Source organism: Propithecus coquereli, unplaced genomic scaffold, assembly GCF_000956105.1.
Source record: "Propithecus coquereli isolate 6110/MARCELLA unplaced genomic scaffold, Pcoq_1.0 Scaffold66, whole genome shotgun sequence".
In the NCBI taxonomy this organism is placed as follows: Eukaryota; Metazoa; Chordata; class Mammalia; order Primates; family Indriidae; genus Propithecus; species Propithecus coquereli.
In genome coordinates this window covers 7650993-7667016 of record NW_012152618.1, presented here as the reverse complement: position 1 = coordinate 7667016, position 16024 = coordinate 7650993, and the positions used below count along the sequence as shown (strand labels likewise).

Here is a 16024-nt window from a genome sequence, read left to right as displayed (position 1 = left end):
AAAAAAAAAAAAAAAACTTTTGGTTTTTCACTCAACCCTTAACAATTGTGAAAGGAACTCAAATTCCAAGTCTTACTACACTATCGCTGCCTTCTCTGCTTTGGCCCTTGACTACTTCTTAGGAACGCAGTCAGGGTCTCCTGCTATTCTTGCTCTGTGTCCAGTTCATCAAAACGGACTTCAGAAGACCTGGGTGGAAATCTCCAGTCTACCACTTCCTAGCCATTGGATCTTAGAAAATTGCCATTTTCTCATCTGCGAACTGGAACGATAGATACCACTCCGTGTCCCGTGAGAGTTCTAGTGGAACCCTGGTCCGTGTCAGGTCGTGTAGGCGCTATGGCAATCGTAACTATTACATACTCACATGTAGTCCCTTCTTTCCATAGGCTATCCCTCGGCCATAAATTGCACTAACCAGATCAGGCTCCTCCTAGTCAGACCAAAACAGAAACACGTCAAAAACTATAAACAAATAAAAAAAAAAAAATCAGTTTCTGCTTAAAGCATGTTAATGCCACAGTGACAGCTCTACTTCTTTATGCTACGACCACTCATCGCAGTTTCCAACCTGAAAAGCCCATATTCTTAAAAGCTCACTTGAATGAGATGTGGTAAGAGTTTCGCACTGAAAAAAATAATAAAGAGAGGGGAAGGGAACCAGCATTACTGAGCACTGTGCTAGTTCCTTTCAGTTATTTTATTTACCATGTAATCGTCTCAACAACTCTCTGATTGGCAGCATCAGAGCCCATCTCTTCCAGAGGAGAAAAAGGAGGCTCACAGGGTAAAGAGATGCGATAAAAGACTGGGTAATGCCTCTTACTAGTTTGTTTGCTTTCATATATCCATGAAGTCATCTGAAAAGGAAAGAACTCTTCAGTGCCATCACAATGAGGAAGGAGAAATGAGCCTGCTCCACAGTCTGTCAGAGATTAATCCAATCCTTTATACTAATGGAATTAATCAGAATTAAAAATCGGATCCTCTCTGCAGCCTGCTCCCAAGCTCTCAAACTATCCCACCATCCTGACAGACTGGATGAACACCTATCAGGCCCAAGGACGGAGCATCTGCTGTCCCTGCCACTGAGCTCTTATGCAAAAATTAGTGGCATGAACTATTCTATTTGCTGAGTGAATGAAATGCCACTGGTCTAAATTTAGCCCCAACAATGCTTACTTCTTCTCTGAATCCTCTGCTATACATTTAAGAAAAAAGAGTAAACAGCCACCTCCGGCTCTAAGGTCCTGAGTGAAAGCCCTGATGCTGCTAAGGAATGTAACAGAACCCCACGGGACTAGGCGTCTGATAGACTAACCTACTGTTCAGTTTCAAATCTGAGATGGGTATCTGTCAGGATTTTAGAAAAAACATATCCACTTCAATGACAAGTAAATGGGAAAACATAAAGGAAAAGATGCCACACATTTAAAAGTTTTATAAAAGGCTACTTAAGTAGAGTGAGGTCCATTTATATCCAGTGGCAAACTGGTACATCACTGGCCATAACCCAGGTAAGAAAAATCACAAAAATCGAACTAAACAATTTCAGGTTTTTAGCTTCCCTTAGAATATCAAGAGATCCAACAAATTCCTGGTTACCTGTATTCTAAGAAAAAATAAAATTCAGCAAAGATACGCCCACGTTTTGGCATTCTCACCCGGCAAAAAATAAATAAATACATAAATAACTGGAGCTAAATACTGGTCGCCTCTTGAGATGAGGCATACGCCTTCCCCCATTCACTGCAAGGCCCACTCATCGCTGCCACATTACACCAACTTGCTTTGCTCATTTAAGTTACCTCTATGGCCCCTAGAGAGTTCCAGATTCATGATTTATAACTTACGTGTTAACTGGCTCATGCTATTTGCTACAGGGGAAAAAGTACAAGTTACAGACCTACAGAGGAATGGTAGTTACGTCTTATAAATAGTACTTATATGTGATTGTTTGGGCCATTATGTGCATAGAAAAAAACTCTCCAAAATACTCTCTCTGGGAGGCAGATTACTTGATATGTTCCCATTAGAATTCTCTACGGGGAGGGAGATTACTTGATATATTCTCATTGCACTTAATACACTGTTGCATTCCTTTTAATTGTTTAAAACAAACATGTTCATTTATAATCAGAAAAAAGTTTAATACATGTTTCATTGTAGAAAATTTAGAAAACAACGAAAAGCACAAAGCAGGAAGTAAAGGGTACCCTATAATCCTGCCACCCAGAGATAACCACATTTAACATTTAAATATCCTTCCTGGCTTAAAGAAAGGCAGTGCAAGTGGTTTGGAGGGAGAAGGCGAGCAGGAAAGCAGGGCACCTCTGAGGAACTGGAGTGAGACTGCCTTCATGCCTTTCTGTAGCAGAGAAGCCCGAAGACCGAACAGTCAACAGGGCAGAACGGAATCTCAGCCAGGCTGGGGCTAGAGACAGAAGTCTACCATGTTCATCCTTTGGGATGGCATCTCCAGGGATTATTAATAAAAACCTATGCTCAGATTTGTTACAGTTTAAAATATGCAGTTCAAGCAGCTTTTCCCCTAAGAAAAAAGTTTATTCCACATGACCAAGAGGTGAATCAGAAAAAGGTGTAAACAGTCTATTGACGTGACTGGCATCCCGTAAACCTGCAGCCAGGGCTGGCGCTCTGGGTGTCCTCACCTCCCTCGCTAACACAGCCCTCATGGAATCCCACCTATCTCACCTCCATCACAGATTGGTGTCGTCCCGCCTGCTCCACTGGCCACTGCCCTATTTTAAGCCTTCCTTTCACACTGAGGCTACTGTGATCACCTTACCTGTTTCCCCGCTTCTTCTGATCCATTTTCCAGACACACACCAAGAGTTACCTTTTTAACACTGGAATCCGATCATGTCACTCCCCTGGACTGAAATTATTCAATGGCTCCCCAACACCTCGCTCAGTGACATTCAAAATTTTTTTTTTTTACTCCAAACCAACCACTGAAATACGTTTTACATTGCAACCCAGTACACACATACACATGTGCATAATATACACACACATATCAAAAAAAAAGTTTCACTTACTCATACCTAGCCTTACTATACACAATGTAATCTGGTATTTTCTAGTCCAATATATTTCATTTTTTAAAAAGTGCTAGTCTTGACTCACCAATTAATTTCAGGACCCATGAAAGAGTGGCACCCCACAATCTGATAACATCTAAATGCCTCTGCAGAAAATACTGATCATTTTCCTGCCTTTCTGTTTCAGCCTCATCTCCTTGCTATCCCCCACTCACATGTCATACTCTAGAAATCAGAACTATTAAATAATTCCCTACATAATGCTCTCCCAAGCTCAGTGCATTTGCAAATGCTATTGCCTCTGTCTGAAACACCCACCCATTGCCTCTGTGCCCAAGAAATCCCTTCTATTCTTTAAGTCTCAGCTCAAACACCACCTTTTCTCTGACTCCTTCCAGATTCCCCTGGAAAATAAATATGATCCTTTTCCTTTGTTCCCACTGTACATTGTATGGATGTTAGTCAGTCATTCAACAAACATTTACTCAGGGCCTACCGTTAGCCACATCAGGTTTCATGTGCCAGGAATACCACACAAAGCTATTCTATTCCTGCTATGTGCTAGGAACAAGCAAGCAAACACCAAAACAGATGGCAAGATCTTTGCATTCCTGGAGCACAGCCAAAGAATCACAAATATAAATGTAAAGCTACATCTTCAGTAAGTGCTAGAGTAGTGAGTGGTGCTTTCAGAAAATGCATAAAGATATAGACAAAGAAAGTATTCCCTAAAGAAGAGATAGCTGGGCTGAGATCAGCAGGAAGGAAAGAGGGGAGGGCAAGAATCTGAGTTGCTGGTCCAGGCAGGGAGAGCAGGCTGTGCAAGGGCCCCAAGGGAGGCAGGGAACATAGCACCTGTTCCAAGATGAAGCTGGAGAGGTAGGAGGGGCCTGATAAAGGACTTGTGCATTTAAGGTACACAGTGTGTATGGTACGCATGTGGGATGGGTGTGAGGAGAGGAGCCAGGAAAGGACAAGTGCATTGGTCATCTGGCACATGATAGCGCCTTGGGCGTATCTGAGCAGAGCAGGAGAGCAGTAGATGGGCTCAGGAGACATTCAGGAGGTACACAGACAGAGCTCGGTGATAAAGTAAGCAGCAAACAGACGTGCGGAGCATGTGCAAGGTGATGCCATTGGTTGAGCTGACAGCACTGGAATATGATTCAGGTGGGTGGGTGTGCAGGGATCAGGGGAGAGTATGAGGGTGAAACTCATTGAGCTGAAGATGCCTTTCAGACATCCAAGCGGATGTAGCTCCATGGAAGTGACTCTCTTACTAGATCACTGTTCTGCATCTGCACGCTTATCACTACATTAGCACACAATGTCTTTGAGGGCGTGTCTTTTCATCTTTGCGTATGCGGCCCCTGGCCCACACCTGGCATATAAGTCTTAATGCATGGCAGTTACTTAGCAGCAAACATTGACCACCGTATATTAGGCAGCTAGGAAAACCTTATTGAATCTTAAAGGCTATCAGATCAAAGTTAGCTCTGCTAAGCCTGTTCTTTCTCAAAGAGGAGGCAGGCAGGATGCCATGGCAAGAAATAGCGGCACGTAGTCAATGTAAAACAAGGGCCAGATCCAGGGTAACAGGAAGGCAAAGCTTTACGACAGATGCAACGTGGTGAATGGCTTATGGTACACCACCCGCTCTTGAGGCTGGAACATTTTTATATCAACAAAAATTTTAAACCTTAAAAAAGAAACAAAAAACCCAGCTACTCAAAGGTGGATTACAGCTGAAATATTTCAACACTAGTAGCTTCCTGAATTCAGGCATCATCATCATCACGGCTCCGGGAGTTGATGTGTGCCTGACCTGGAGCCCCTTGCACAGGCCTCCCTGGAATCATCCTCTGGTCTCCTCATTGCTACAGCACTCACTGGGTGTTGTGCACATCTGCAAAGTATTTAGGTTTTCTCTATTCAATTTACTCTTTTTAGAATTTTTTTCTAACAGCATTTTTTTCTAACAAAAGTAGGTGTAATTACTGTGGCTGTTTATTATATTTATAGTCTAGTATTAAGTTTTCTAAGTTTCAATAACAAATTTTATTACTTTTAAAAATTGATACTTTATTTAATTATCTTACATATTAATAGCTTTGGATGTTAACAAGTCAAAACTTTTCTCTATAAAATGCTATAATTATTCTTTTCAAATACCAATGTTTACTTCTAAAAAAATGAGGCTCAGAATATGAATTTTTCGAAGTGTTTTTACAAAATTTATATTTTATATAAAGTTTTAGAATTTTAAATGAGTTAAATAAAAATTCATATTCCAATCTTCCAATTTTATTTACTTGATGCAACTGCAAAATCATAGTATAATAAGATAGTTGCCTTAATGGAGTTATGTCCACTCAGATGTCTCAATTCTCTAAAAAAGTCTAATATATTATCCTCATTTTATTACTTACACAGTGACTTTAAATTTTACAGATATTTATTTTTCCACCACAAAGCTGGCTTTTTGATTAAAATTGGAAAGTCACTGGCTCCAAAAACAAGTCAAAAAAGCAATGCGAAGAGGATTATATTTAGCTCAAGTGACAGACACACAGATTTACATAAAGAATGCTTCAAAAATTACATGCAGAGGAATGTTTTCAATTTTGTCTGCTTATGTAAATTATGCAAAATAAGAAACAATGTTCTTTCATAAATTAAGTTCCACCAGAATCAGATGAGCTCAGGGTCACACAATTAACAGCAAAGACGAAATTGCCTCATAAAATTACTGAAGCACTTATGTTACACACAGCCCTGCATGGACACCAAAGCAACAAAGAAATAAAGAAAAGGTTCTGCTTTTCAAGAACACTATTACTGATGCACGCACATGTGTAAGTGACTTCAGAGCATTGATATAGAGACAGCACTAATTTATAAACTCTAGAATTCAAGAGTTTTCAGATGCAGACTGACATCTATTAACCCTTATAGTTGTGCTCAGTTAGAAACCCTGATGCTCGAGGAGCGGTTTTCCCCTTTATAGACACACCTCACAAGCCGCTGACGATAAGCATCCACATGAACACTTTGAAACAGCTAGGATTATGGAAATAGCTCACAGGTTTGTAAACTCATGGTACTGCTAAGACAACGGGAAGGTATAAAAGCTTTACATCAAAAGTTCTTTTTGGAATTTAAATTGCCCTTATATGTAGATCCGAATTTCACTTTAATGATCTTATCAAAATAGTGATTCTAATAAAATCCAAGCTCCTGTGGCCCCATTTGTTATCAACTTTCTATGGATGGAATTGGATTACATGCTCTGCTGCTTCATACAAGAGCTCATGGGCTAAAAGAAAAGTTTTGTCAAGAATTAACAAGATCAAGAAAACCAAAAAGTCTACATGTGAATGGTTATCACTTCACAAATTTGTTAAAGGACATTTACTGGCTTAAAAACAGAATTTTTGTACATCTGGAAGGTCCTGCAAGGAACAGGTAAAGATATATTAGCATGCACAGAGAAAAACAATTCTCTAGTGATATTTAGTTCAGTTATAACTTGAAGAATGAAAAGCAGTAGAGCAACATCCCCATATGACTGAAGAAAAAAGCTTCATCACTCTTCTGAAATATTGGATATGAAAAAGTATTGCTGGGGTAAAAAGCAATTGCATACTGCAAGAAATTTTATCAATACATTTGCCAATAAAAGAAAAGGAAGTACAGTTAGATTTAAAGAATGATCATACTTTTAAATATAATTTAAAGAGACTGATTTATACAAATTATGATTCTTGGTGAGAAAAGGAGTTTTGGACAAGTGGAGAAGAAACAATAACTATTCTTTGGACTTTTGCTACCACCTACTTGTACAGTGTCTTCGTGACACTGGCTTTCGAGAGTTTGAAGACATTAAGAGAAAATTCAAGCAGGAAGTATATGCATCAGTTTCAAACATAAAGAAGAATTTTGCCCAGAAAAGCAGGTTCAAGTTTCTTATTAAAATTTTTGAAAATAATTTTAGCATTTAATATCGAATCTTGGTATTTTCTATTTCTTATCATAATCACATAATAAAAGGAAAATGTGACCAGTTTTCGCCAAGTCCTATCTGGATGCCTCCAAATCTGTTCCTGCTTACCCATGTGCCATGCACATAAGATTTTCCGCATGTGCCGTGACATGGAAAAAGCCGGGAAGCACTGAGATGAAGGGTAAGGAGAGAGAAGTCACCAAGAAAAGCACCAGCAGGAAAGCCAAGGGCACTCTTGCTGCTGCATAAAAATGTTATAAATGATCATCCACTTCTTTCTTCTGCATCTGAACTTTCCACTCCTCCACTCCTGCCCATCAATAGAAGTGCAGCGTGACCTTATGATCCACACATGCTCAAAGAAAAATTTCCCAATTGAAAGCAACCCATCGTATCACAGATTGATGAAAGTGCCATATCAGATTTCAATACATTACTGTCTTTTCTCTGCACAGAGAAAAATGCTGATCTACTTTCCGAACATAATTGCAAGAGAAAAATGTTTTACAACTATAATAAATGGACAACACCAAGGCATGTTATAGAGCCATTAAAATCTTAAGATTGTGGAGAAATACTGAAAAACATTTACACTATAAAATTAAGTGAAAAAGTAATACAAAATAGTACATATATTCAGATAATAAAACACAAATGCATACTTTGAAAAGGTAAACAAAGAATTTAATATTAGAGTGGCAGAACTGGAAATTTTTTATCATTTAAAATTTTTTCTTTAACATTGTCGTATTGCCTTCAATGACAGTGGTAATAATACTTTCAAAAAGTTAAGTAAAATAATAATATATAGCCAATGCCTATTGTTTTCTGTTGTTGGTTACCACAAATTAACTGATATTTGCTCCTATAAATGTATCCCTTTCAAACAAGGGTCAAATGTTAACTGTGTAAAAGTGCTTGCTCACCTTTTATAATATTGCAAAGCTAAACAGAAAGGCAATTTTAAAAACTATTTATAATCTAACTTTCGTACTTTAAATTCAACTGAAGAATAATATTCCATATGACCATCTAAACACACAGCTACTTGGATCTAAGGACCTCAAAGTAATAACTAAAAATATCTCATCAGGTTTTTGAGAATGAAGGTAGAATTATCAATATAATTATCCTATTTTTAAAAAGAGAAAACAAAAGCAGAGCTAAAATTTCAAAATTAATAATTTGAAATTAAGTCTACCTGCTGAATTATAAGATATCTGTTGGCTCTTACTATGATTAACACAGATGACTATACCAGAATGGTACTTTGAGTAGCTACAATTTACTGAGCACTTACTATGTGCCAGGCACTGGGTACTAAGTACCTGAATAGGATATTTCATTTAAATTGAAAAAGAATTTTTTGGGAGGAAGTTATTATCCCTGCAACCCAGGAGATTAAATAACTTGCTATCAAGAAGCACAGTGGATTAGAACTTGCATATCTCTAACTCTAACTCTAAAATCCATGACTTCTTCACTCACTGTACGTTACTGGACAGACACACCAAGAATTAATAAATGGCTAAGCACCTACAGTGAGTACAGTTAAATAAATTACAAGATATAAGGCCAATGATACGGGCAGCTACAGGTCTCCTTTGCAAGTCTTACACACATATATTTACACATTTTATCTCAACTAGACTTAAACGCAGCTGCCAATCAATAAAGGCCCAATACTTCCATGGAGGAGTCTAATAATTATACTTTAAGGTGAGAAACAAAACCATGAGTGGAAATTAATCACGCAGATCAACTCTTGTGTAGAAACGAGTTGAAATTTCAAGAGTTTCCAGTGTCCACATCTCATGAGAGACACCGTGGTAGAGAGGAAAGTGAACTGAAGCTAACGTCTGTTTTAAGCTCGCATTTGAATCCCATCTCTGCTATCTGATGGTTGGAAGACTATGAGCAAATTGCTTGACCTCATCACATTTCCTTTCCTCATTTAAAATGAAGTAATATTGCAAAGATGAAATGAAAGCGTGTCACAAGGCCTGGCACCAAGAAAGTGCTCAGTCGATACCAATTTCTTTCACTTTCTTGTATAATCTTAAAATAGATGTTTCACTGCAGCACTTTAGCTATGCATGAGTCCATATTTTTATCATGACTATAAACTTGAAATCAAATAATTAAGAAGAAAGTTACCTGAAGCATTGTTGAAAAATGCCTTATCGCTTCATCATAGAGACCACTGCCAATCAACACATAAGCAATAGCTATGAAATAAAATGGAAAAATATTAAAGGAAAGAATAAAGGAGCCCAGACTAGAATCAATAGCTAAATTCCTTGCTAAATCTCAAAAGGCAGCTCCAAGGCCTGGAAGTGGTTACAGAAAACCCAGAAGTTAATAAGATGTCATTGAATTCTGCTTTCACCCCTCAGCACTTGGTAATCAGTCCTCCTGTTCCATCTAGATTTAAATTACTAAAGTTGTCTATAAAACGTATACTTACAAGAAGTACTTATCTTTTTCTAAGCCCGTCACTCACTTTCAAAGCCCAAATAACCTTTACAATGTCTCCTAGCTATATATTGAATATCAAAAGAGCTAGTAATAAGCCTGAATAATATCCACACAACACGGTGATGTGGTTTTACTGCGAACATTATGAGAAATGCCCAAATAGCATCGCAAATCTCATTTCCTGGGAGTGCTGAATTTACTGCCAATTACCTAGTAAGAACGAAAACAGGAGCTCGAATTTATTAATATAATGCTTAACTGGGTAATTCATATCCCTACAATGCAACAAGTCTTTTTCCTTCTTCTATTCAAAAACATAGTCAAAACACTACTCAAAATATACCCTAAAGATGAATAGTTTTTGATCAAATTGTTTAGGAAAGTGGCACTTTGAAATTAGAGCCGTGACAATCTCTTAAAACACAGCAAGATTCTGACTAAATTTTCCTACCCATCCAAAAAACAATAAATTTGAATATTCTAGATTACACATCCATCTATAATATTTGCCCTCACCACTCAACTCCCCAAGATCCCTGAAAAACATTTTATTTCTCACTCAGCATGTGACTATTTTGATCACATTTCTTTGCAAAAAAGCTTTATTGTAATCCACTCTAATTCTAGGGCCTAATAGGTGTTCAAGAATATGGGCAACTAACAATTTTACTGTCAGTAAGAGCTTATATTTACGGAAAGTTAAAAGCAGTAAAAACATTAAATTCAGTAGAAACACAAATGTGGAAAGACATTTGGAATATCTTTATAAATTACCTGAGAAAAATAAAGTTCAAAACAATTGAGTATCACAAAAGGTTTTGGGGAATTCCCTGAAATAAAAAGAGGGCTGTTTTTACCCTAGTTTCTTTGAAAAGATAAATTAAGGCCAAACTCATGTTCAGAATAATAAGAATGTATACCACCCGAACAGCTAACCTCCAGGTAACCAGAGACCTTTTGTGGGGTGGAAGGCCAGTGGTATTAGCAATACAAACAACAATAATAATAGTAATTATATGCATTGAACTCTTAATATGTGGCAGGCACAGGAATACCCTTTATGGGTATTAACCCATTTAGTCCTTAACTGCAGTGAGGTAGGTGCAATTATCAACCCCATTTTTCAGACAAGGAAATGAAGCATAAAGCAATAAAACAAGCTGTCCAAGACCACAAGCACTGAGACAAAGGAACCAGGCTGGCTGGCTCCAGAGCCCACTCTCCCAACGAGCCCATTACACTGAAACAAATGAAGGCCGCACTGAAACCACTGTGCATTGGGGCTGGACTGCAAAATGGTTGGAACTCCTTAATGGTCAGATGAACAGGGACTAAAACATAAATGTGTACTTTTTTGAATGTAGGAAGATGATGGTATATTGGAAAGCCAAGATCTGGGCTTGGATTCTGGCTCTGCCACTCCCCGCATGTGATTGTCACTTCTCGTTAACTCTCTGGGTCTTGCTTAACAAGCCTGTAGAAAATTTTCTTAAAGATTCCTTTCAGATCTAAATTTTTAGATTTCCTACCTATCTTCCCCCAATCAGTAAATATCTGTTGAATGAACAAATGAATAAGTGAGCCATAAAAACAAATACAATTTCAGGGAATAAATTTTGTACATTAGGAACATATTTAAATTGTCCACAGCTAGGCTATTGAATTCCACTCAGATAAAATCAAATGATGTTCTCCAATCTTTCCATCTAAAAGTAAACATTTTTGTGAGGAAAACCCAAAAGTACCCATTAAAAAACCATCCTAATTCAAATCTTGCACAAATATAAATAACTATTGGTAACTGAATTTTGTTGTGAGAGTCCAAAGACATAAAGGAAAAACTGGTAGAGCTGGAATTCTCTCAGAAATCTCTACTAACAAGCACCTCTACATATCTTAGCAATGTATACGTTGACAGAAGTCATTTTTCCAAGAAAAAATACCCCGTGGTACCAAAGATTCTAAGCCGGCTCAGGGCCTACACTACCCCACAGTGTACTGGGATTATTCTTGGAAGATAGAATAGGGCTGCGCAAATCAGGCCCCTAATTCATTATTTAATAAATGAATACTAGGCTGAACAGAATCCAAAGACTTCAGAAAACACCAAAGCTGATGCTTTGAAAGGTAATTTTCAAAGCCTCCTCAAAGATTATCACCATAAAAGGATTAGTACCTTCCAGTCAGCTCTCAATTATCTGCACTAACAGGGGAAAGAAGCCAATACAAATGCTTAGGTTTAACATAAAATGCGTATGGCCATAGTAAAGATAAAATGATTTTGTGTGAATCAGAAAAAAATTCCTTCAGGCCGCTCGGGCGACTGGCCCCACACGGAACACATTGTTCTGTGAAGTCTGTCCCGCTGCACTGCTCAATCCTGCATTCAATTTTGCTTCCACTCCTTCAAGTGTAAGATCACTAGACAGTGAGAGAGGCACACCCGGAGGACTCTGACACTGGCGAAACCAGCCTATTTTAAAACGTGCCACGGACACACTATCCACAGGACTCGTGTGCAGATCTGAATGAATTTGATCTTTGTACACCCACCTTCTTAGACTGGAAAATAACTGACTGACCTCATGAGTAGAATAAACTTAAACCTCGCTATTTCACTGCACAGGTTAAGTAGGTGTTCTCTTCTGCTTTCACTTCTTTATTGTCCACATTTGATGACGGCACACAACCTTTTAAGGAATAGAAATAACTCATAAAAACTCATTTACCGTAATTATTACTTTCCACAGCAACACAGGGCTGGAATAGTTCTTATTGATCACTCCATCCAAAACTTTTTTCAAATGACATATAATGCATGGAAGCTCAGCAGAGCTGAGATCCAACAGCTAGGATTGGCAGAGCCAGTCTCCGTGTTCTTCCTACCTCACCGTTCTGCCTTCCTGCTCTGCATCTAATCATAAATCCTAGGCAACTATTACAGGAATGTTCCCAGAGTCAAGTCTTACCTAACTCTTCATTTGTGCTGTCATTATCAGTAGCAAACGGGAATCTCTTTTGTTCTGCAATAGACTTGGCCTGACTCTGGAAAAAAAATAAAAAAGAACCAAACATACATTTTAGCTTATCACAAATGAAGAAAACTTGTATTAAAAACTTATATTTTTAAAATTTAAGGCTCTATTTGATTTAAATGGAAGCAGGAAAATCCCACTATCATGGGAATGTTTTACACATTATGTCTTTCAGTAAAACCTTGATGACGAGCGAAAAACTCTTATTAGCTACTTCTTATTTTGCTACTTAGCTGGAACTTCCGCACATGGGCACCTGGTAAGGCTTCCTCAAAGGCGTGGAAGATTTAACAATGCATGAGAGTGTCACTGCAAGTATACAGCTGGGTGTGACCAGAACATGCCCTGTCTCTTTGACAAATGGTTACAGAGAAGCACACAGATGCAAAAGATTTTTCTGCATAATAAACTGCTTAGATAGCTTGATTGTGGTAATCATTTCACAATGTATACATATAATTATATCATCACATTGTATGCTGTAAATATATACAATTTTTGTTTGCCAATTACACCTCAATAAAGCTGCAAGAAAATTGCTTAGAGCCAAGAAAAAGAGACGATAAATATTGCTTTTATTAGTTGCAGTGCCCTATTATTTCATACGGTATTTGATGAGAGTCTACCATTTGCTAAATCTTTGTACAAAAAGATATGGGGAAGAGAACAGAAATGAAACCATTTACCAAGCAACATCAAGAGAATATTGATGAATACATCTGATTTTAAGTTGTTTGTATTATATTAGAAATTGGGCAGGAAAAGTACAGTATGAACCAATCAAATTCTTGACAAAAAAGAATCTTTCCCATTTCTAATGTATCTATAGCTATCTTCTCTGGACAGAGGTGAAAAGCTATGATCAAGTAAGTTTAACCAACACAGTTCAACATCACTAGTAGACTAATTTCAACCCATCCTTGTCATTCTTGCTTACATTTCAATTCCTGAAGCCTGATAACCCTAATTTAAGGGAGATTATGTTGACCCTTTGCATTTCCTTCATGTGATGTGCACAATTGCATTTTTATGTTTATTTGTATAATTATTTGGTTGGTGACTGTAGGAGTCACAGGGCAGGGAACAAGGGATCCTGTTGTATGCCTAGTACTTACCTAGCACAATGTAGGTGCAAAATAAATAACTGGAGAATGGATAAATAAATGAATTGTCTAACTACCATATTTCAATCTAGAGAAAATGAAAGGCCAAAACTGGTGAGCTTTCTCCCACAGGTCACAAGCTAGCACTATCTTAAACTGGAAATACAACTAGAAAATATCTGAACTACTATCAGTAAGAAGGACCCTCATAACTCTAAGAACCTCACTACCTACACAAGGCAGGATTATCTAATTTCGGTGATACTTTACAAGATAGCCCATTCTGGTTTTGGACAAGTCTAATCCAAAAGATTTTCCATACATCAAGTTGACTTTAGGTAAAAGCAGCTGATCGTTCTCTGCTTTGTAATTTTTTTTTCCTTTTTCTACTGCCTCTATAATTGCAGAATCTAGTTTGTAATTTCTATCTATATTCAGTAGTTCTGGCATGAAAAGGCAAAGCTTTGTTTGGAAAAGAAACAGTATCCCAAAGGAAAATTTAAACAAAAGAAGCATATAATATCTATGTGATGTGGAAGGAAGAGGCCTGGAGAAAAAATATGTTAAACTTGGGTACCGAAAGAACAACTCAGTTTCACAGAGTTAAGTATGAACAAAAGGAAGACCCACCTTGAGGTAGCCAGGCTGGAGGATACGTGCTAACATGGATAGGCAAACGCAAACATTACCTAATACCAGGTATTCATCCCTGAAATGCAGATGTCCCCTGTACAGTTTAGCTGGCAGTGATAAAAAAATAGATATAAAAGATATCCACACAGGCAAAGGCTGAAAAAATAAGATTCCACTATACCTCTAAATACGCAAGGCTCCTAGAAATAAGGTTCAGTCATGATCTCCCCTTTGTTCCTTGGAACTTAAAAGTCCTAGGTCCAGGCCGAGCACAGTGGCTCACACCTGTAATCCTAGCACTCTGGGAGGCCGAGGCGGGAGGATTGCCTGAGCTCAGGAGTTCGAGACCAGCCTGAGCAAATGCGAGACCCCATCTCTACTATAAATAGAAATTACCCAAACAACTAAAACTAGAAAAAAAAATTAGCCAGGCATGGTGGCGCATGCCTGTAGTCCCAGCTACCTGGGAGGCTGAGGCAGGAGTTGAGCCCAGGAGTTTGAGGTTGCTGTAAGCTAGGCTGATGCCACGGCACTCCAGCCCAAGCAACAGAGTAAGACTCTATCTCAAAAAAAAAAAAAAAGTCCTAGGTCCAGAATGATCAACCATCTAACTCATAAGTCATAAAAATTCAATGTGACTAAATTCCAGATGACCTGTCTCTATATGCACATAGAACCAACAGGACCCAACTTCTAGTTGATAAACACAGGCGACCTCCACCTTCTGGAACTAGTATCGTGTGCTTGGGGTCACAGAAACAGAAAGCACGGAGAGAAGCTGCATACCAGGATCTTTTCAGTGTTGAGGGAAAGCAAGGAGTCACAGGGTGGTGATCCTTTGGGTTCGCAGTCTGAGTCGTGGAAGTTCAAGAAGGATGACTCTGAAAGGCAAACGTTCTTTGTTATTCTCTTCACCTTAAATTTATGCTCTTAGGTGCTTAACTACAAATTGGAATTTTAAGAATCCGCAAAATAAGAAAAAGTGTAAAAAACATTAAAAGTGGAATCTCTCTTCTACCTGTACGATTGCGTGATGTTTTACAGTGTGCAAGTATCTCACACACCCATTAGGGACGGTCCTCACCACCATTCTGGAAATGAGCAAAGCCAGGCAGCTCTGCGGGTGATAAAATGAGGTTTGAATAGGTTGCAACTATCTGAAGGCAACAGGGCAGAAACAGTACTGGTTCAACACTCGTCTCATTGCACATGTGGAATTAATAACATCGTTGAGCTCCTTCAGTTAGACATCTCCTATGTGGCAGCACTTACCACAAGTTCAAAAAAAAATCACAAAAGAATAGTGCCAAGCCAGGAAGAGCTAATATTAAAAGAAAATGCACTATGCATCTAGTATACAAAATAAATAAATAACTCTTATAACCAACAAAGAAAAAGACGACCCAATTTAAAAAACAGGCAGAAGACTTGAATAGGCAGTTCTCCAAAGAAGATATACAAATGGCCGCTGAGCACATGAAAAGATGCTCATCAGTACTAATTAGGGAAATGCAAATCAAACCACCATGAGGTACCTCTTCACATCCACTAGGATGACTATAACCAAAAACCCAGAAAACGACAAGTGTTAGCCAGGATGTGGAGAAACTGGGACCCTTGCGCAGTGCTGGTGGGAATGTGAAATGGTATACTCATGGTGGAAAACAGCTCCTCAAAAAACCAGTCAGGCCTTTCAGCAGTTTTTAT

The 16024-nt window shown here is 38.3% G+C and overlaps 1 protein-coding gene across 2 annotated transcripts in view; it reads right to left on the bottom strand.

Moving 5' to 3' along the window:
• TTC13 (tetratricopeptide repeat domain 13) overlaps window positions 1-16024 on the bottom strand; it is a 73236-nt gene that overhangs the window by 44962 nt on the left and 12250 nt on the right. Inside the window, exons 2-5 of one of the 2 annotated variants that reach the window (XM_012660323.1) lie at window positions 15104-15198; window positions 12516-12591; window positions 9226-9296; window positions 368-433 (exon numbers count right to left, since the gene is read on the bottom strand). In XM_012660323.1, coding sequence (XP_012515777.1) covers window positions 368-433; window positions 9226-9296; window positions 12516-12591; window positions 15104-15198 — 308 coding nt within the window. The remainder of the gene's footprint in view (window positions 1-367; window positions 434-9225; window positions 9297-12515; window positions 12592-15103; window positions 15199-16024) is intronic. The other variant, XM_012660324.1, reaches the window with a different exon arrangement.